The following is a 23,260-nucleotide window of genomic DNA, read 5'->3' on the forward strand; positions in this document are numbered from 1 at the left end:
TCTCAGGAATTTTACTGATAGAAATTTCAACTATAATGGACTAAAATAATGCTCTCCAAATTAATCCAGAGTGCTCACTGTGTCCCGGGTGCTGTTGTGACAGTGATCTGACAATGTTTTCCCCTATTCTAAGAGCTTTAGTTGTAGATTAAGCATATTTATGTGTTTCATGAATAATTGAATTCAGTGATCTACAACAATGTGTATTATATTTCATTTTTAACTTCTTTGTGCCATTTCAATACATTAGGACTATGGGATCAGGATCTAAGCCATTGGTCAATCACTTTTTCAAAAAGATTTCATAATAGTTCCAGGTCATGTCTATTACTTCTTAAAATAATTACCAAGGCTTTATCTTTCATTTGAGTAGTGGATAACCTTTCAAGAGCTGATTATTTTTAAGTATGTGTCTCTTGGCAGGTTTCACTGGCTATTTTTACCCCATTCCACTGAAATGTATACAGGACATTCGGTTCAAAATACTTTAATGGAATTATTGCCTAAGTCTGTTGCTCTCTGGCAAGTCATTTGTTCAAGCATAACTCAAGCTTTATGGTAACATTATTTCTGAAGAGTTCAGTCTTCTCATAAGTGCTCCCCATTGGATGTAAGACAGACTTCGTCACTTGGAGACACCTGTGTCTTGACGGGGTATAACATTGTCTGACAACAAGAGATTCAAAAGAGCACATTCTAAATGAATATGACATGTATGACTAGCATTAGGAAGTTTTGCTAAATTAAACATTTCTTCATACTTTCATTGTTTCAACTCCAGGTGATGAAACTTACTGTCATCACTCATTCTAGAATATGATTTCACTGTGGTGAAAAGGGGAAGAGAGGAGAAGCCATCTATTTGTTATTCTCTCACTCTATTTTTTTCCTCTATGATCATCCAGTGGAATTTACTTATTCCCATTACAAAATAAGAAGAAGATAAAAAATAAAAAATTCAATACTGCCATAAATATTTTTGTCAAATATTTTAAGTCATCCTTCTAAGTATGACTAATGTTTCTATCAATGATTCACCTGTAATAATTATATGTGTTCCAAGTGAAGCATTATAATTTGTGTTTCCAATGGGGTACAGTATTAGGGTCCTACCCTGCAAACCCTTATGGCCAGGAGTAATACTAAAAATACCGAACAGCCCCATTGATTTCAATGACTACTTGTAACTTCCAGTGGTGTTTACATTAGAGCCCTAATGCTTTTCTTCCGAGAATAATTACTACTGCTGTGACTAATCCCATGACAGATGAAATATAACATACACATTTACAGTCAGTGGGACAACGCACAGTAATTAGCACGATAGTTGATAGCACAGGTTTTCAGGATGGAATCGAGCCCTCCTTCTCTGAGGGGTTTACAAGATAAGATAGTCCCTGTTTACTGTTTACTCAGACAGTATTTTCTAGATAGGTCAGGATACTTTCTGCATTCCAAGCACCTTGATTTTCACTTTGAAAATTAGATGTTTTGAAAGGGTTAGATGCATCTGAATTGCTGCTGAATCCTGCATAAAGATAGGGTTGGGGCCAGGAGAATTAATATATGAACAACTTTCAAATGAAATTGCTTGAAATCGTGTTTCCTTTTTAAACCAGATTTGCATTCAAATCTAAAAGTTCAAACCACGACACTGTCAAGCTGAAATAGGGATGAGTTTGTTTAACAACATGTATCATACATACATTGGAATACGAGCAAAGATAATGAATAGCTCAGAACATCTACCTGTATGTCAGTTTCCCTCGCTGAGCGAAATTATGAAGAGGGAGGAAAACCACCTACAAAAGCACTTGTCACCCATCTACTATTATCTGATTAAATGGAAGTGCTGAAAGAACGCTTGCATAAAATTGCAGCTAATGTACAATTTCCAGTCATCTTTTTTTTTAATATTGTATCATTAAAGCCATGAAAGGGGAGAGATTTTTGTTAGGGGCCTCAGTTAAAAACTAGGACAAAAAAACCCACATATCGGAAAAGGTTCCCTTTAAACCATTATATTTGTTTATTCTTATCCTTAACTATATACAGTATATAGAAATGAAAATGAGCTTTGAATGTACATGCTCCATTGTGCATCTCATTCATTGGTGAGCACTTCCTCATGTGAGTAGTTCCACTGAAATCAGTGGGATTACTTGCAAGATTAAATGGTCACTGACCTGAGTGAAGGTTGTGTAACTGAGTCCTAAATTAACATTAATAGGTCCTGATTCTGACACTCTTACCGTATTGTGGTCTGCAATGATTCCCATTGATCCCAAGTATGGTACTCATGGTACCTTACTACTCATCATGAATAATGGTGGCAGAATCTGGTCTTCAGGAGTTTTTTAGGAGGAGACTGAAAAGATCTCCTTATGGCCAGATTGTGGAATCTTTACTCAGATTGGTGAACTCTCACTTATGTGAGTAGTTCCATTAACTTCAGTGAGACTACTCACGTGGATACATGTTCATCAGTGCAAGGGTTCTGCAATCTGGCCCTTATTGATAAATGTATAATCATTCATGTCCACATCTACACTGACCCTGAGTAGCATATTTTCCTCTAGTCCCATTTTCATCAGCACAGCTGCGTAGGGAGTTATGTATACCATCATATGCCATCATTAAGGTGGCAGAATCAGACCCTAAATTTTATTCTCAAATGAGTTCCAATAAAGGGGCAATAAAAAATAGGCAATCTGAATGCTCCAGCTAGCCTCTCGCATCTGTTCCATCAGGCAGGAAATGAAATATGATTGACCAACTTTAATGGAGACTTTTCTAATGATGAACAATAGTGATTTGAATTAGTCAGGTTAACCAGCAGCTGTGGAAGCTGGTCGATTTCCATACAAGCAGTATGGGGGATGGAATGTATGTAAGTGTTCATAATCTATATGAGTGGAGTAGAAAAACAGAGAGAGATAACTATAATATTTCTAGCATTTGATGAATTAATTTGGCAAAAAAGCAAGTTGTTCAGCAGTTATGTCTGAAACATGTTTTCATCTGAAAAGAACATCTGCTGTATTTTTCTCTTCTTTCTTTTTATGGGGAATCCAAACTTCTTCCCTCATTTTATGCACAAATACTTCTAGGGCCACATGGACACTGTTTTGCTAATTTAGTCTTTTGTACTACAGCAATGCTGCCAAACAAAGACCATGGCCAGATTGCTGCTGTAAAATGGAATGGCTCCATTGAAGTCAATGGGACTACACCATTTGACACACTAGCAGAGATCTGGCCTCATAGTGTTTTGTAGATATGGGGAGAAAGACTTTAAAATATTATAATCTAACTATTCAGAAATATGCCTTTACTCACATGACTAGTCCTAACTCAAGTAAGTAGACCTGTAATTTCAATGTGTCCACTTGGATGGGTCAGAAGTATTCACATCAGTGGGAGCTATAAGACTAGGCCTTATTATGTAACAACTTGTAGTGATGAGATATGAATTCATTTTAATTTTGAAAAAAAAATCACATTTTCTTAAGTAGTAACAATATTAATAAAACCACAAAAGAGAGCCTTCAAAGAGACCAGTTTAATTGAGACCTCGGGTCAGCCCTGCTTTACTACTGTCCAGAAGGTCACCTTGGTTAAGAGTACAAACATATTTGTAGACGTTGTTCCAGGTCTGTGTATTACTCACTTTTTCATAATGTGGGCTGATTTGAATATACATAATGTTCCCTGAAATAAAATAATTCACTCAGCACTTATGAAATATGGGTTATCTAAAATGTTTAGGTCCAGTTACTACTGCCCTGTGTCATGATGAGTAGTTCTTACTCAAAAAATCCCATGGGAAATACTCATCTAAGTAAGTACCAAGCAGGCAACATAACCATTACGAATTGGATCCTATGTATTTACTTATAACTGTAGGGTTTTTTTAATTTTTCATCATACATATTAAATATTTAAAATTAAGCAACAAAATATTATGTTTGTATTTTGCAATATCTAAGAACTAGGATTAATTTGATTCAAATATTAGAAAATGTCATTGTTAGTTATCTGAATGCAGAGTGACCTCTAGTGGCAGCTTTGCTATATCACATCAAAGTAAGTTTAAATCACCACGGATTGTATATATTGCAACTTAACGTGATACAGGTGATTCAGACAGTGGTTTTACACTAACGTGACCTATTACCTATTTTATCCAGAAGTACTAAAAAATATAGCTCAAATCAGAGATAAAGAATTCAAAAGTAGAAGAATTAACACAACATTTAACAATTAATTAAAGTAAACAATTTCCCTTTTTATTTATTATGCAGTGTTGGCAGTCAGCATTATTTAAACTTGCACCATATTTGCTCGTAGGAGCACATACAAATTTATATTGATCCTCTCCAAAGTTCTGTAACATTTGAATCTTCTGTTTTCTCAGGTATGACCTTGAAGGCCACCTGACTAATGCAACATTTCCAACTGGCGAGGTCAGCAGTTTCCACAGTGATGTTGAAAAACTAACAAGAGTAGAACTTGAATCTTCAAACAGAGAAAATGTGATCACAGCTACAAACTTCTCAGCTACCTCTACTATATACACTTTAAAACAAGGTATTTAAAGCATCTCTGTTTCTTTCGCCATAGTTATTAAATTTGAAATTATAGCTACTTGCATTTTTATCAGTTTGCCCAAAAAAATCACCTTACTTTGTCTGATTGTTTTCCTCCTGACTTCAATACAAATTTCTAGTTCCTGTTTTATTATACTACCCAAGTAACTACTAGAAATGGACCATTGGTGGGTGTACTTCCAACTATGAGTGTATTCAGGGGTCAGTGGGTTCACTCTGTTTTTTGAAACCTCTGCTATCTCTAGACTTTATGAGTAACACCATTTAGTATCTCAATATGAAAGTGGTAAGAATTGCCTTTAATGCAATTAGTTTTGTCATTCTAAGAAATACCACGCAAAAGATTGACTTGCCATATTGACACTGTAACATGGAAATGCTGTCAGTGGCTGATGCAGGGAATTCATTCCTGGCAATGCCACCTTCTAGCAGTGGTTCTTATAGGAATGACAACAAAATATGACCCATATCAGCTGCTGAGTGCATGTAGGTAGGTCATGAATACCCAGATTCTGAATAGACAGGTGCTCAAGCTATTGCAGCTACACTCTATTTTTAGTGTGCAAGCTCAATAAAAGCTAGCGTATGTATGTCTCATTGAGCTGGAAATTACACCTTCCAGCTCCAGGGTAGATGTACCCTGAGAGGTGCAGCACAGAATTCACAGCCTGGAGCAGGAAGACTTAAGGTGACTTTAAACCACCTTAGCATTGTCCCAATCCAGGGCTGCTCCGAGGCCTTCGGCATAATTTTAACTATACTTGAAGCCTATCTGAGCCTATGGCAGCTTCCATTGGGTGCCCTGTGGGCTGCAGCACTGCCTAGATTCTTCACAGCATTTCATGTTCTGGTCTCACCACTAACACATCCCTTCCTGCCACCAGCTGCACCCCGACATGCTCCCTATGCCAGGGCTTGTGGAGGGGGTCCTCAGAAGGCAGCCTTATCACTGATTTCCACAGCACCTGCACCAGGGAAATCGTCCCACAACCAGAAATAGGGCTTTTCAGCCCTTTTATGTGGCGTAAAGAGGACAGAGTCGGGGGAGAGGTTCTTATCCTAGATAGTTAAAAAAATAATTGTCAGACTCAACCTCAGTTCTTTGTTAAGTTCATTTAAGGGTTATGCTTTACTATATTAGTGGCATATTGATCCCAACAGACTAATCATCAGCATACTGTCAGTGGCCAAAAAGCCAACCTGATGAATTCACTTTTTTAAAAGCCTATGATCTGAAGGCAGATGACCTTTATTCAGGATGTAGGATGCCTCCAATATGAAAATAATAAGGCCTAAATTTACTGAAAATGTGTTTACATATCTGAAGACCTGCAGCCTCTAGGTTACAAACGTATACCGAAGTTGGTATATATACAGCTGCCTATAAACCATGGACAAACATACCCTTGCACATCTAACATTTGTTTCATAAAGCTGGAGAACTGAACTTTCCCCATCTTGTTTTATTGATAGACAACACGCAGAATATCTATCGGGTCAGCCCGGATGGTTCGCTGAGGGTCACATTTGCCAGCGGAATGGAGATCACTCTAAACACAGAGCCCCACATTCTTGCAGGCGTTGTTAACCCCACTTTGGGAAAGTGCAATATCTCATTACCAGGAGAGCATAATTCAAACCTCATAGAATGGAGGCAAAGGAAGGAGCAGACCAAAGGCAATATCTCAGCATTTGAGAGAAGGTTACGGGTAAGGAGTCCTCTTTTGTAAAGTGTGCAGCATTTCTTTTGAAGACAACTGAATTAAATCTTGTTGAAATGTATTTCTTTATAAAAATCGTTATGAAGAGTATATTTTAGAGCTAGGCCTTAACCACAGATTTCAAACACAAATGGTTTCTCCCAAGTTCACGGGGATTCTGATCCATTGTTTTTTAATTTTAGTTGTTAAACTTGACTTCCAGATATAATTGCGTTTTTTTTTCTTTTCAACTGAGGGTTAAATTATGATTTGTGGCAAAAGCCCGGGGCAAGGGGCAATGTGTAGTTACTCTTCCCCCGTAGCAGATAGTGAGTCTTTGCGTTCTGACTTCCCTTCTTGTTCTGGCTCGAGGTAATCAGTGTTGTACCTGGGCAGATTACTTCCAGTGGTGCACTGCTGAACTGTACTTGCCAGTATATCTGGCAGAAGGGGGGAGATTAAGACAAGTCAAAGCTATGCCTCTATGGTGCTGTTTTCTCTCTCTCCTTGTGGTATCGACGACACAACTTGCATCCCTCATTCCTCTGCACGAGTGCATTAGCCAGGTCACAATCTGGTCCTAATAAACAATCATTTTTAACATTGCATCCTTGGTTTGTGTTTTCCTTCCTGAGAATTCACAGATGATAATGACAGATGGTCACATTCAGCATTTGATTAACAGTAAGACCCAAAGCAACTGTTAACTTGTTTAAAAAAAAAAGGTCCTTTAAGAAATCAGTTATATTTTTGACACAAACACTGCTTGAAACACCTGTAAAATGAGTGGGAATATTTAATATTCAAAGTAATGATTAGCAACAATGGGGGGTGCATAGGTATGTATTATCTTAGATTATGCCAATTTAAACCGTGAATGTATGCAATCAAATATTTCAAGGATGCATCTTGGTTGTCAGTCCTACGTGATTTTTTTTCTCAGCAAAATGTGTGAATTTATTCAGTTTAATCTCCATTTTTAAACTTGGATAATGTATGCACACATTCACTTAGTTGTTAAGTATTTAATTGTTATATTCTTATTGCTTATTATTTGTATGACTGTAGCATCTAGGATCCCTAGCCATGAACCATTAGGCTCAGGCCTGTACAAATACAGAACAAAAAGACAGGGAATTATTAGTGAATCATGAACCCAACCAGTGATCAGAGTGTGGTTATCATGACATAGCACCTATCTGTTATGAAACAAACTGTCAGACCAAATGCCTTTCAGACCACTGAATCATAATTTCCTCACAAATACCTTGCATATGGGACAAAGCCTCGTTTGGTTTCCCTTGCATTTCCTCAGATTGTCCAGGTCACCTCTTCTCATTTTAGTTATGACCGGGAAAGTTGTTGAACGGTTCTCTAATATACAGTAACTCCTCAGTTAACGTCCTCCCACTTAACATTGTTTCGAAGTTACGTCACTGCTCCATTAGGGAACGTGCTCGTTTAAAGTTATGCAATGCTCCCTTATAATTATAAAAATTGGAAAGAGTCCAGCGGATGGCAACAAAAATGATTAGGCAGCTGAAGCACATGATTTATGAGGAGAGGCTGAGGGAACTGGGATTATTTAGTCTGCAGACGAGAAGAATGAAGGGGGATTTGATAGCTGCTTTCACCTACCTGAAAGGGGGTTCCAGAGAGGACAGATCTAGACTGTTCTCAGTGGTAGCAGATGACAAGGAGTAATGGTCTCAAGTTGCAGTGGGGAGGTTTAGGTTGGATATTAGGAAAAACTTTTTCACTAGGAGGGTGGTGAAGCACTGGAATGGGTTACCTAGGGAGGTGGTGGAATCTCCTTCCTTAGAGGTTTTTAAGGTCAGGCTTGGCAAAGCCCTGGCTGGGATGATTTAGTTGGGGATTGGTCCTGCTTTGAGCAGGGGGTTTAGATGACCTCCTGAGGTCCCTTTCAACCCTGATATTCTATGATTCTATGATAACGTTGTTTGGCTGCCTGCTCTGTCCACTGCTTGTAGGATTTTGTGGAAGAGCAGCGACTTTACAAGGGAGCATTGTACAAGTTCCTCTTCTTCACCTCCTCCCCCTCCCTCCCAGCACTTCCCCCACTGCCAAACAGCTGTTTGGCAGCACTTAGGACTTTCTGGCAGGGAGGGGGAGGAGCAGGGAAGCGCTGCATCTCTGCTCCTCCCCCTCCCTACCAGAAAATCCTAAGCACCAGGGAAGCACTGGGAGGGAGGGGGGACGCAGCATGCTCTGTAGAGGAGGTGGAGTGGGGGTCGGAAGAGGTGGGACGGGAAGAGGCGAGTCTGGAGCATCCCCCAGCAAAGTCGGTGCCTGTTCTTCTGGGGAGAAGCTGCCACTGCTGCTGCGCAAGGTGCTTCCTAGCATCCTTGCCTGCAGCGGGCTGTACCTGTGTGGGGTAAGCCAGGGGCATCTGCCAACCACAGTACAGTACAGTACTGTACAGTATATAATGCCTGTTGTCTGCCCAAAAAAAATTTCCTTGGAACCTAACCCCCCGCATTTACATTAAATCTTATGGGAAAATTGGATTCGTTTAACATCATTTCACTTATGGTTGCATTTTTCAGGAACATAACTACAACGTTAAGTGAGGACTTACTGTACTGTATTGGCAAATATGCATGTTGTAGGAATGAATGGGTGGCTCAAACGGCCTTCAACGTGCAATTCAACAATTGGTTCATTTCTGCATAAGTCTTTCAAACTGTGCTTAAATAACTGCAAAACACATATTTAAGTGCATTGAATCATAAAAGTGATAAATGTCAAAGGTGCATCTGATCATCTATTCTGCCTCATATTGCCTTATGTTCAGGTGCTTCATCATGCCCAATATTTTTCTGATATTCACCTTAAATTTTCCATTGGAATTTTTCATTCCATGTTCTTTTAACTCATTTTCATTTGCACCTTTGTTTTCCTCAATAGCACATGCCAAAAAAGGAGGAGGTTCACAAGTGGGTCCTAGAGGAGTGAAATATGCTTAAGAACCAGGGCTGGCTCCAGGCACCAGTGAAAGAAGCAGGTGCTTGGGGCGGCCAATGGAAAGGGGCGGCACGTCTGGGTCTTTGGCAGCGATTCGGCGGCGAGTCCCTCAGTCCCTCTCTTCCTCTTTGAGCTGCCACCGAAGTGCCGCTGAAGAGGAAGAGAAGGAGCGAACGAAGGACCCGCCACCAAATTGCCGCAGAAGAATGAAGCGGCGCGATTGAGCTGCCGCTGAAGTGCTGTTGATCGGCTTTATCTTTTTTTTTTTTCCCCCGCTTTGCCACTTAGGGCAGCAAAAAAGCTGGAGCCGGCCCTGATAAGAAATGAAATATGTCTATTTATTTAAAAATTACAAGCAAACTAAAGCATCCATAGATCAAGTGCTGAGTTGAAACAGCATGAAACCGCTAGTCCATTCATTGTTCTGTTCAGTAGGAGAATCTACAGTCCATTACTCACTTGACATACTGTCATGGAAGCTCCACCCCTCCAAAAAAAAAATCCAGCCATGTCACAATAGTATCATTATTGTGGTAAACTAAAAAGAGCCTGATTGTACTCTTGGGATGTCACACCACAGAGACCATCCACACATGGATCCCCTCTCTGGCTCAGAAAGGCATCTCAACTGCCTATATGGAAGAGTCTTCTTCTCCCCTAGATACCATCGATAGCTACATGAAGTTGGAGGACAAACAATGGACATACTGGGAGAGGACTGGATGAGATAAAAACAGGATTTGGCAAAGAATATTATTCTACCTATATTATTTCTCAATGTCCACCCCCATTCCCGCTCCACAATGGAATTCCCCTTTGAGAGAGGGTTCTTTGGGAAGCCTAGGCTAGAGGTGTTCCTGCTCTATTGGAACACCACTGCCATAGAGCCAGAGATGCGGTTAAGGCACAGCTCCTCTGTGCAGATCTCAAGGTGTCAGCAGGATTTATGGATCTAACCTGCAGGAGACCTCATTCCTCCACTCTTACCAGAATGCTAGGGGAGAAATCTCCATGAGAATATTCCCAGGGAAGGGGGCAATTAGAGCTTAATTATGTTTTTCTAGATTAAATGATCATTTTAAATACAAATGGGAGAAGCGTATTTTTGCTCGGTCTTCTGAAGTGTAAGGTAAAGACTTTTTTCCCCTTTAAAGTTGAATCCTTTCATGCCAAGTTCATCTGAGATTTTGTTTCTTGAACAAGGGAGCTCACATGGTCACTGAGCATAGGTGCCAGTACATTTTGGGGCTTGGGTTAGGATTTTTGGTTGGTTATTTTCCCCTCTCACACCTTTTATAAACAAAAAATACTAAAGCTATGAGAGTGGCTAGCAATGAGTCACTTCTTGTGAGCATCCTGGAAGAGGTGAGCTTTCTGGAAGGACTTAAATGAGGAGCATGTGATGGCTTGGTGGGCAAGAGAAGAGAAGATATTCCATGCATGTGAATAGGATCAGGGATACTTCTAAGAGAAAGGGACAAACTGAGTATCTAAGCTGGTATTGTTGATAAAGTGGGCATAGGGCCACAAGTCTAATATATAGCATAGTGGAGTTGTGTCGGGCTTTGACACTGAAGACAAAAGTTTGAATTTGGTGGTGATGGAGAAGGAAGAGTCAGGGAGATGTAGGGAATTATGAGGAACAGTGCAATTAGACCCACAGTCAGATTATCAGTGCAGATTTGGTTTTCACAGAGAGCTGCATCCTGCTAGGTAACTAGGCCCTTTGAAAAGAAAAAACAGTACAGCAACTCCTCGCTTAATATTGTAGTTATATTCCTGAAAAATGCGACTTCAAGTGAAATGATATTAAGTGAATCCAATTTCCGCATAAAAATTAATGTAACTAGGTGGGGGTTCGGTTCCAGGGAAATTTTTTTCACCAGACAAAAGACTATATTATATATACACACACAGTATAAATTTTAAACAAACAATTTAATACTGTACACAGCAATGATGATTGTGAAGCTTGGTTAAGGTGGTGAAGTCAGAGAGTGGATATCTCCCAGGGAATGCCTTACTGCTAAATGATGAACTAGTACTCGGCTGAGCCCTCAAGGGTTAACACATTGTTAATGTAGCCTCACACTCTACAAGGCAGCATGAATGGAGGGAGGGGAAACAGCATGGCAGACAGAGAGATACACCCTGTGAGAGAGAGAGAGATGTGCATTGCCCCTTTAAGTACACTGACCCCACTCTAAGTACATTGCCCTTTTAAGTAGATCAGCTGCCAGCAATCTCCCTCTGTCCTAAGCCCTGCCGTGTCCTCCCCCGCTCTATGGAGATGGGGTGAGTGGGGGGCAGGAGCTGGGGGGAGGGTGATACCCTGACATTAGCCCCCCTCTCACCTCGCACAGCAAGCAGGAGGCTCCAAGGAGTAGGGTGACCAGACGTCCCGATTTTATCGGGACTGTCCCGATATTTCCTTGTTTGTCCCACATCCCAACTGATGTGCGGTCGGGACACTGGACAAACAAGGAAATGCTCCAGAGCCCGGAAGTGCTCACGCTCCCCCCCCCCCGCCCCGACTCCGCCGCCTCCTCCCCCCATTGGCTCCCTCCCCGAATCCCCGCCTCTTCCCCGGGCTCACCATTCCTCCTCCCTCCACAAGCGCAGGAGGGAGGCCCCGGAGATGCAGGGGAAGCGCGGGGCCGGGGTGAGTGAGAGTCCGGCCTGGCCCCGAGCAGGCAGGACTCAGTCGGGTGCTAAGGAGAGGAGGGGGGCGGCCGGCGGGGCCAGGCGGCGGCTGTTCTTCCCCCCGGGCAGCGGGACTCGGGAGCAGCCGCTGCTGCAGCTCCCACTGCCGCGGGGGGAGGAAGCGGCCGATGGCCAAGCTCGGCGGCTGCAGCTCTGGCGCCCGGGCCCGAACCCCCCGAGCCTGGGCCTGCTGCGGGGACCCAGCAGCGCGCACGCTGGGCCCAGCCCCTGGCCAGTCACGTCTGGGCTGCTGCCCAGCTGGTGCAATCCTGCGGCAGCCCCGGGGCGGAGGCATCGGCAACCCAGGCCCGTTCATTCCACTGCGGGACCCAAGCGGGATGGAGGGGTTGTGGCCTGCTGCCCCCACTCTGGGGCTGCCACGGGATTGCACCAGCTGGGCAGCAGCCCAGACGTGACTGGCCAGGGGCTGGGCGCAGCGTGCGCGCTGCTGGGTCCCCGCAGCAGGCCCGGACTCGGGGGGTTCGGGCCCAGGCGCCAGAGCCGCAGCTGCCGAGCTTGGCCATCAGCCGCTTCCTCCCCCCGCGGCAGTGGGAGCTGCAGCAGCAGCTGCTCCTGAGTCCTGCTGCCCAGAGGGGGGAGAACAGCCACCGCCTGGCCCCGCGGGCCGCCCCCCTACTCTCCCTACCGCCCTACTGAGTCCTACCTGCTCGGGGCCAGGCCGGACTCTCACTCACCCCGGCCCCGCGCTTCCCCTGCATCTCCGGGGCCTCTCTCCAGCACTTGTGGAGGAAGGGTTTTTGTTTTGTGTTTTTTGCCCCGCCCCCCTCCCCTTGGGTGATCTGGTCACCCTACCAAGGAGCAGCACATGGCAGTGGGGGGAGGGACAGCTGAACTGCCGGCAATTGATAGCCTGCTGAGCAGCTGCTGCACAGGGAATTTAGGGGAACGGGGAGCTGAGGGGGGAGCTGCCGGTCCATCCTGGTTCCAAGCCCCCACCAGGTAGCTCCAACAGACTGCTCTTTCTGCAAGCAGTGGACAAAGCAGGCAGCTGCCAAACAACATTATAAGGGAGCATTGCACAACTTTAAAGGCGCATGTTCTCTAATTGATCAGCAACGTAACAACGTTAACCGGGAGGACTTTAAGTGAGGAGTTACTGTATAGCATCATCAAAAAAAAATCAAATAAAAACCGTGACGCCAATAGACTAAATAAATTAAATGTATTTAGGGCTTATTGTTGACAAATCTTTGAAAACTTTTATTTGGGTACAATTACAAAAAAATTACATCAGTTGAGGGCTAGAATACAAATCAAAAAAAGTGACACTTTTGCCTTAGTTCATATTGGGTCACATTTTGAAAATAAAGCTACTAAACAATTGATAGTCAGTGCACAAAGTCCTAAAATAGCTAAATCATGCCCTGGAAAGCCTGTGATGTGGGAGTATGAGAGTATGATGCTGAATTTTGAGACTATGAGTAAGAGGAGGCCCCAGGGATTAGGCTGATTCTCACTGGAGATGAATAGACTTGCAGGAGTCCTCAAAATTCAATAAAAAAGCAGGTGCCCAAGCCAAAAGTTTTGAGAATGAAGGGGGGAATTCAGGTCAAATTATTTCACTTAAAATTTAGCACTGATGTGGTTAAAGTAGTCAATGCATTGTAAAGTAAAGTATTCAGTGCATTGAAGCAACCAATACAAATGAGTTTGACTGATAGGGAAATAAATTTAAAAGCAGACAACTAGGGAGTAGGATAAAGAGGCCAGGTTATAAAAGTAGTAGACTTCTTCTTCTCTAGGACTTTCTGATGCCCTTAATTCCCAGTCCCCATTAATAGGCAGCACAAAGGCATGTGACCCCCCACCCCAGAGGATTGTTAATTCATCCTTAGAGGAGAGACAGCTTACCCATGCTATCAGCAGGCCTTGAAGAAAGGTATAAAAGTTATGTTTTTAAAAAGTGGCAAGACTGCATGGTAAGAATTCTTCTTCCCAGAAATGGAACAGAGAAGAGGATCTAGCACATTAGTAACTTGAATGCTGTAGGAGGGTCCAAACAGGGACCCAACACACCAATCAGGTGGATAACTCTGAAATTAAACATAACTTTTTTTAAGTGTAGTATGCTCTGACCTACTGCCTTCACCAAATATGCAAAACAGTCCGTATGTGTGTGTACAGTCTTTATATTAATAATAAATCTACATACAAATAGGCATTTTAACATGAATTTTAATCTAGCAAGCCTTCTTTTTTTAATCAATTGATTAAAATTCTATTTTAATTGACTTCTGAAAATGAAGCAAAGGCTGCTGTTAAGACCAATGAGCATGATGCATAGTAATATATCAATTAGAATTCGGTGCTGCTTACTCCTTTCTTTTGCATAACGTAGAGGGCACTCAGAACTGGATACAATCCATTTTTTACAAGTGACTGTCTACAAAATTGAAAATTAGATGCCTGGCTAGTCTCACTTATTTGCACTTAAAAAAACCCTTGCTGTCTAAAACTCAAGTCAGAAGTTTTGAGGATATGGGCTTGAACAGATATGTTTGTTATGCTGGTTAACAAATATTTTTTCCATAATATTACCAGTCCTCTAACTAGTTACTTTACAGTTATTGGGTGAGGTCCTCAGGTGTCGTTAATTGGTTTGGCTTCACTGAACAGACAAGAATGTACACATACCTGCAGACTAGTTTACACATTTTTGGTAAGCATTAGGTCTGAGAATTGAAGTCAGTGGAACAACACCAATTTGCATCCGCTGAAGATCTGGTTCTTTGATAGCCAATTCCTCCTTATTGGCATAGGAAAGTCATAATGTAGGCAAAGTTTGTAAGCAAACATTTGACTTGTGCTGGATATTGGAATATCCTAATTCACTTTCCTCACTAGCTTATTACTCAGTTGTTCATAGGCTTCAGAAACCATCTTTAAGCAAAACCACTGTGATTTCAAATCAACATTTTTGTGTTGGCTTAGAAATGAGGCTCATAATTCTGCAATCCCTTCTAAAAACCCAGTTCTGCTTTGCACTTCTGAGAAGTGAATTATAAAATAAAAAACAAAAACAGAAATAAAACCCTGAATTCTACGAAATCAGCAAGATGTGCATATGCCTCATCCCTTTTCTGGTCTGTTTTTGATTCTTATTCATTGGGTCATGTCTGAATTTAGATTGCCCTACAATCATTATATTAATAACAAGGAGAACATTAAATTTATACATAGATGGTAAAAGAATATTAGTCAGGATTTATCCTCTGCTTTCTTTTCAATGTGTTTTATTACCAATCCTGGTTTCAGGGAAAGTAAATTTACTAAGAAATGTCCATCACACAAATATACCAACAAATGTAGTTGAACTGAAAATCACTTTTTACTTAGGCTCTTTAAGTATCATTAGAACATAAATTGTAATAGTTACAGCCATCTACTGAAGTATGTAGGTATTTTACAGCTGTAGTAAATGAACACTGTTAAATTTAGAGATGTATGTATATAAAACCACGGGAAAGACAGTTGAAGAATGAACACCTGCTTCTTCTAGGTTTCCAAACAATTTGTATCTAAAGACAGAAAAGATGTTCCTTTTAATCACTCACACAATGTGTGAACCACAGCTTGGGCTAGTACTATTTAACATTTATTTTAGAGCTGTGCTCACAGGCCACAATTAGGACCAGGGCTCCTTCGTGCTGGGCATTGTACAAACACACAATGTGACATCATCCCTGCTGTGAGAAGTTATATCACAATTTGTTGTTCAAAATAAATTAATGCAAGCATTGAGCACTGGTAGTTTAAAGAAACAAGTCAATAAACAATCTCTTTTATGGTTCCCTAGATTATAGTTGATAATTGTACATCTCTAATTAAAACTGAACATAATGGTAATAATGATTGTCTTTGGTGACTGAAAAATTTAAGGAGATAGGTGAGGGAAGAAAGGAGAAGATGCATTTCATTGCCAGAGATTTGGGTTCAAATTTTCATTTGGACCTCACAGGATTGGAATTGCTTTCTTAATTTAACCTATTTGTCCACAAATTTTGACACGACATAGTATGATTAGTCTCCTCTCTGCTCAGAAGACACTTGAAGCTAGAGTAGCAGGAGTGTTGCAGGCCATGGATATAGTGCATCGAGACAGCTGGTGTACAGAAAAATGCTGGCACTATTCATTGCTATTGTTGACATCTGTGAACGCTAATGAGGAACAGACTATGCAATGATGCCACAATAACCTAGAACAAAAATATTGATGGGAAAAGGTACAAAAGGGAGATAAAAAGGCCTCCTGATATAATACAAGAATTATGTTAAGATCATTCTTGGTAAACAAGAAAAGTGTGGAACCAAAATTGGTGTGTCAAAAATTAGGCCTAATTGGTGGACAAAAAAATGAGAGGATGGGCTATTCCTCATTCACTCCCTCTTGGGGTTCTTAAAGAAAGAGACTTTTGGGGGTGGAAATGGCTATTGGCGTGAGCTTCACTACCCTAGCTGCCACCCCCACCATCTCCTAGGATCCAGGTCCTTCGTCATCCTAATCCTGAAAGATGGGCTGACCAAACTGGGCCAGAGGAAGGGAGCCAGATGACATTACCACCTCTGCCAATTTTGGCTAGATCTCGAACTCTATCTGGGATTTGTCTCCTCCCTCCATGTGTCCTTTTCCTTCCCTATCTTAGTTTCTTCTCTTTTCTATCTCTCTCTCTCCTTTTCCTTCTGTCTAATAAGAGTCTGGCTTAGCTAGCCATGACTGCGTATTTTTGAAACACTGCTGTAAGTCTGTGACCAGAAAGAGGTAACTAAAAGCAATACCCTAAACAGCACGATCCTGGGACAATTTTGCCAGGTCTTGAAGTGGCTGATAAGGTCATATTTTGTGCCTGTGTTTTTCCAGCAGCAAGGCTGCAAGTGAAAGTCAACACCCGAGACACAAGCTGCTTTTTCTCTCTTCGCTGTTCTTTTTTCCCCCCCTTTCTGTGTGTGTTTGTCTTGTTTTGTCTTCTTGGGAAATGGGATCCGACTTTAACAACAACAGCAATAACAACCCCACCCCATAGCAGCTAATAATGTCTCTTTTCCACAAAAGGGACAGTTATTACCATCTTGAAATACCATTTAAGAGACTGTCAGACAAGTGGGGTTTTCCTTCTAAAAACTCTCTCAAGGTAAAGGGAAAAGGGAACAAAGGATGTTGTTAAAATGAAAACCTTATTCAATACTTTACATTTTAAATGCTTTTACTGTTTTCCTTCTTTTTCTGTAGCTTTAATCAAAGGTTCAAAGGAATTTTAATGGTGTATTTGCCATGGTGGTAAGCCAGCTAAGGTATACCGAGCTATACAGAGGTATACCAAACCCTGAACCTTGTCTAACATTGTTTAATGGTGGACAGCAACTGAATTATGTTAACATTTTTGACTTTTTAGGTATACCGAGCTATACAGAGGTATACCAAACCTTGTCTAACATTGTTTAATGGTAGACAGCAACTGGATTATGTTAACATTTTTGACTTTTTAGGCCTATACCATCTAACCGTGCCCACTGCAACTTTATGCCTGGCTGACTGGAAGAAAAAGAGTTGTTGCTCCTTAAAGGGCTTCCCCTGCAACTGCTAGCAAATATGACGGAAGGGGGAAAGTTCACCTGTATGGAGTGAGAAGAAGCAGGAAACAGCTGGACGGGAGAAGGGGTGCCGGGGAGGGGTGTCATTGCCTCAGCGGCTGGCCAGAAGGATGGGGGCTATTAATATCCCATGCAGTCCTGAAGAATGGGCTGGCAGACTCCACCTTTCCACTCATAGATTCTGAAAAAGCACCGGGTTCCTCCATGACCCACTGTGGTCATTACACTAGTTTCCCCTTTTCCCTATGGGGCTGGGAAGGATTTTTTCCCTCAACGCCAGATTGGCTGAAGTGGGCTGGGATTTTTCACCTTCCCCTGCTTGGGGCAGGGGAGTTAGGTTATAATGTCACATCTTAGTTCATAAAACTTGTGTCAGATGGCCAGTGCAGGTACTCGGTATGAAAGGGATATTGTTATTGGATAAAATGGATTGGAAAAGGATGTAAAGGAAAGCATCCCTTAAGGGTGCTGAGCAAGGGTGGTTTGGAGCTCCTGTGTCTAGTACAAGGGGGAGCCTTTTCTAGGCCCCTTAATCCTTTTAGAGGGGAGGATGGCTGGGGTCAGGTTGGGGATTATGTGGAAATGATTAAAAAAAGCATGATGACCTACACTGTATAATTTAATGCTGTGTACCCCCAGATATTTTAAGTGAATAAAATTGCGGCCTAATTAAACCCCATCCATTGCCTCCGGTCTTTCTTCCGGTGTGGCCGGACAGTGGAACTATTTGATTCTTCTGGATCAATTGCCACTATCGGTCAGCTTTTTCTTCCTTCACTCCCTTATCGTCTGCTTCCCTGATCCGACGTGCCAAAGTTTATGGATGTGAGTGGAGAGTGTGTGTCTGCTAACATATCTGTTCCATTTTTTGTACTACTTTCGTGTGTACCTTAACATCGGCAGCTTCGGAGTAGTAACTATGCTATCAATATTAATGGAGGTTAGGAGAAGCAGAATGTCTGTGTTAATATATAGAGCCAGCTCAGCTTCACGTCTTTGCTTGCATGGAGTCAGGAAGTCAACCCATAGGAAGAAGAAAGATGAAGAAAGGAGGGGGACTTGGGACAAGATAAGAACAGAGAGATGAAAGGAAATGTTAGGGTGTTAGAGTAGGAGGTTTTTACATAAAGCAAATCCTAATGTGCTGAAATTTGAAACAGGATAGGTGTAAAAGATTTAGTTGTGTCAAGGGAAGCTAATGGTACGTGCTAATTTTAGATTTCAAAGCAATTGCTAATAACCTCACAAAAAGTTTTCCTGAGGAGATTTTCTGTTTGTATACATTTAATTGAGTTTATCAGCTGTTGCAGTTGCCCTGGATAACATCAGTCTGCCACAGCCAGAGTGGCTGTTCAGCTGTAGCATGCTTGGGTCTTGCCTTGCAGGTGGCAGATTGCTTATTACAAGGCAAGCCATACTGCCAGGAGTGGTGCCAGGCTTTTTGGCGCCCTAGGCGGGGGTCCTTCTGCACTCCCGGTCGTCGTCGGCAATTCTGCATCGGGGGGGGGGGGTCCTTCCGCGCTCCCGGTCTTCGGGGCACTTCGGCCACAGGTCCCAGAGTGAGTGAAGGACCTGCCGCAGAATTGCCACCGAAGACCCGAAGCGCGGAAGGACCCCCCGCTGCCGAATTGCCGCCCCCCCAAATCCTGGCGTCCTAGGCGACTGCCTAGGTCGCCTAAATGGAAGCGCCAGCCCTGCATACTGCAATACACTATGGTGGTGGAAGTGCTTTGGTGGGGACAAGCTGGTGTTACACAAAGCCACTGCTATTTCAACAAAGAATCAGCAAGAGTAAGTGTGAACAATACAGCCCTGAACACTGTGACTAGCAGACACTTTACACTGAAACGTCTCGCTCTCTTCATTTTCTGGATTCACTTTCCTTAAAACCCTGTAAGTAAAATAACATTTTAAAATGCACTTTTATAAATACAGGGAGGGGGCAAATGCAACTATCTCCCTGTGTAAATCAGAGTGCCAAAATTGGAGAGCAAAATTCACTTTTTACTTTTAGGTAAATTTCATAGTCCAGCTATTTGTAACGGGCTGAAACTTTGGATTTTCTCATCCTTAATAATTAATATATTCATATACTATTAAAAACATAGTGTCTTTGATCATTCAGTTGTCATAGAAATGCTGCAATTGTATATATAAGACACATTATTCTTACATATTTGTCTTTAGGCCCACAACAGAAACCTATTATCCATTGATTTTGACCACGTAACCAGAACAGGAAAGATCTATGATGACCATCGAAAATTCACTCTTCGGATTCTGTATGACCAGACGGGACGTCCAATTCTGTGGTCACCCATCAGCAAATATAATGAAGTCAACATTACTTACTCACATTCAGGATTAGTGACCTACATTCAGAGAGGAACATGGACTGAGAAAATGGAGTATGACCCAAGTGGGAAGATAATTTCCAGAACATGGGCAGATGGTAAAATATGGAGTTACACATACTTAGAAAAGGTAAATCAATTTAAAAATGGATTATTATATTAAAGGCAGGAAATATATATCAATATAAAGACTAAATTATAAATACATTCACTGTCATGGTAAGTCTCCAGCAAAAGTAACTAAGAACCCTTTTTAACTGTAAATGGGAACAATTATATATTTAGATAAAATGTCTTTGGACTGTCATCACTTGGAACACTGTAGTTAGGCATGTATTAAAACTAAATTTGGTGGAATGTTTTCCCTTTGTTTCATTTTGACAAGTTTATTCACTTTTTTGAAAGAGACTTTCCCAAAGGAAAAATTTATTCAGAACTATAAAATTGAGCAGTAACACGTTTATGCTAGAATAAGTGGCATGTGGAATTAAACTGTAGTTTTTATTTTTGTTTCAGTTCGGTTAATGTGCTTCATTAAAATAATATATATATTTTTTTAAATTATATAAGTGATTTTCAAGTGTAAAGGAAGATGAGGGTTGGATTGCATTAATAATGGGAGGAAAGTTGCAGGCCTCTAAGGTCATCAATTCATATCTGACATAGATCAGCAGCAAAGGTTATTAGCATCTGAGAGTTGTTAATGACTTATGTAAAATGCATTGATGGGTTCAGTCCAGTTCCAAGTAGATGGGACCACAAAACCTCCCCCTCACTTTTGACATGTGTTGTCATTCTGTGTTGAGATGTGTTGAGAATCAAATACTTAAAGGATATTGAAACTGAATTATCCTCTGACTTGCAGAGATGGCCCTTCTAGGTCAGGATTATGGAACAACGTAAGAAAGCTTATACTACCACTGTCTATACTGTATCCTGGGCATAAAGATATTGGTTTCCAAGGCTGTCTAGCCAGCATTTTTTCAGGAGAACTGTATTCACTCTTTTGAAAAAGAATGCAAGGAGATGGAAACAATTATTCCCCTTTTGTAAAGGCTTTATGACTGAGTTTCCTCAACAACCATTATCTGCAATTCTCTTTAGAGATACAGGTCACTTAATAAGGGTACAAAAGTTGCATACTCCAAGGTGGAGCATCATATTTTCTGTGTGCCATTTCTTCAGAAGCATTTCATTCCACATTGTAAGTATATCTCCAAACAGCATCCTCTACAACTAAAAAAAGATAGTAGCAATAATTAAAAATACCATGAGTTTCCAAACATTTTCTAGTCTGTTAACCACAGGAATCTGGAGAAATGACTCAAGCAAGACAAGAAATAAAGCTGATAGGTGATATTATATGCTAGGAAATCCAATTACTTTTAAGTATCAGAGGGGTAGCCGTGTTAGTCTGAATCTGTAAAAAGCAACAGAGGGTCCTGTGGCACCTTTAAAACTAACAGAGGTATTGGAGCATAAGCTTTCGTGGGTGAATGCCCACTTCATCAGACGCAAGAGCGTGGGCATTCACCCACGAAAGCTTATGCTCCAATACCTCTGTTAGTCTTAAAGGTGCCACAGGACCCTCTGTTGCTAATTACTTTTAAGTTATTTATACATTTTAAAGTTGTAAATGTGTACTTTTAAGATGTTCTCTGCTGTACATATTTTAAGGTATTTAAGTCTGATCCTCCAAAAATTTGGAATCTAACCCAGAGAGAAACCTCATATAGCTTGAAAAGCACATAAAAATGTGAGTCCTCCATTATCCGCACACATTGTGGCATCTCCATTTATTAATAAGATTTACAAACCATAGAGGTTTCTGAAGTTTGGTTCAGATGAATTTGTCAGGAACTCTTTTGTCTGCATATTGAGTGAAACTCTGAAGTAAACAGGTTTTCATATTCGGGCAGTGCCATGAGAATAGCTTTGTGAAGGTACCATATTTCTTCTTTGGCCCTGAAATTTTAAAAGGGTTTGTGCATTTCAGCTTTTCCAAGCCAGTTTGTCTTTTCCTACTCTGTATTAAGTTCACAAACATAAATGTATAAACTAATGTGCTGCAGTTTTTACACATATGGCCAAATCCTGGTCCCTCAGAAATAAATGGCAAAACTTCCACTGGCTCCGGTGGAACCAGGACTTGTTCTATACTGTAATTCCCACGGGAGTTAATGAGACAAGAGAGATGAGATATCTTTTTTTGGACCAACTTCTGTATAAGATCAAGAGCTTATGTCTCTCACCAACAGAAATTGGTCCAATAAAAGATATTACCTCACTCTCCTTGACTCTTTCATATCCTGGGACCAACACAGCTACAACAACACTGCATACATCTATGGGAGTTAATGAAAGTCAAACATGACGGACTTGATCCTCCATACATGTAATTGATATTGTCACCAATGAGTGTTCCAAACATAAAGAGCAAATTCAGGATTGGTCTGACAAAGCCCTGTTCATCAAGTGAAGGGTTTGTGGGATTGCACTGAGAAATAATTGTTTATTGTATACATTTTGTAATGATTTTTAAAGCTGTAATTGTCTCAATCCTCATGCGGCCACAATTATTTAGTTTTATTCAAAAATCAATAAGGTAGTTCACTTTGCTTTCTTAAAATTACAGTTTATAGGTATAAATTTTCCCTCAGATAGATTAGCATTCTTTATGGCTTAATTATGGTATTCTGGAGCCTTAATAGTGGACAAATATCCCTCCTTTCTCAGTAATTTAATTTTAAAATTCTGGAGCTAGGGTTAGGGTTCCTATGGGTAGGGCACTTGGAGCTAGGGTTAAGTTTCCTATGGGAAGGGCTCCCTGCCCTAGGGTTAAAGTTCCTATGGCTAGGGCTCTCTGCTCTAGGGGTGGGGTTCATATGTGTAGGGCACTTATGGCTCGGGTTAGCGTTCCTATGGCTCCCTGCACTAGGGTTAGGGTTCCTATGGGTAGGGGTCCCCACCCTACTGTTAGGGTTCCTATGGGCCAGGCACTTGAAGCTAAGGTTAGGGTTCCTGTGAATAGGGGTCCCCACCCTACTTTTAGGGTTTGTCTGTGTAGGGTTGAGCTAGGGTTGGGGTTCCTATGGGTAGGGCACCATGAGGATAGTACAGGAAAGATTTTTTTGACTTAATTTGGTCACACTAATTTACTTGTTCTTATTAAAAAAAACACTGCCTACCCAAAGCTCACTTCTAAAATCCTGATCTATTTGCAGCCAGACAAAATACTTGGGCAACTGCATTTTTATGTTGAGCACATGTGACATCTAGTGGCTGTTTTTAGCAATGT

At 41.4% G+C, this 23,260-nt stretch overlaps 1 protein-coding gene across 15 annotated transcripts in view; it reads left to right on the forward strand.

Annotated features, from left to right (window-relative positions):
- TENM1 (teneurin transmembrane protein 1) overlaps positions 1-23,260 on the forward strand; it is a 1,376,511-nt gene that overhangs the window by 1,338,663 nt on the left and 14,588 nt on the right. For all 15 annotated transcript variants that reach the window (XM_065556633.1, XM_065556629.1, XM_065556628.1 and 12 more), the window contains 3 exons: positions 4,418-4,590; positions 6,084-6,319; positions 19,796-20,092. In XM_065556633.1, the coding sequence (XP_065412705.1) occupies positions 4,418-4,590; positions 6,084-6,319; positions 19,796-20,092 (706 nt within the window). The remainder of the gene's footprint in view (positions 1-4,417; positions 4,591-6,083; positions 6,320-19,795; positions 20,093-23,260) is intronic.

The sequence above is a fragment of the Chrysemys picta genome, chromosome 9, assembly GCF_011386835.1.
Source record: "Chrysemys picta bellii isolate R12L10 chromosome 9, ASM1138683v2, whole genome shotgun sequence".
In the NCBI taxonomy this organism is placed as follows: Eukaryota; Metazoa; Chordata; order Testudines; family Emydidae; genus Chrysemys; species Chrysemys picta.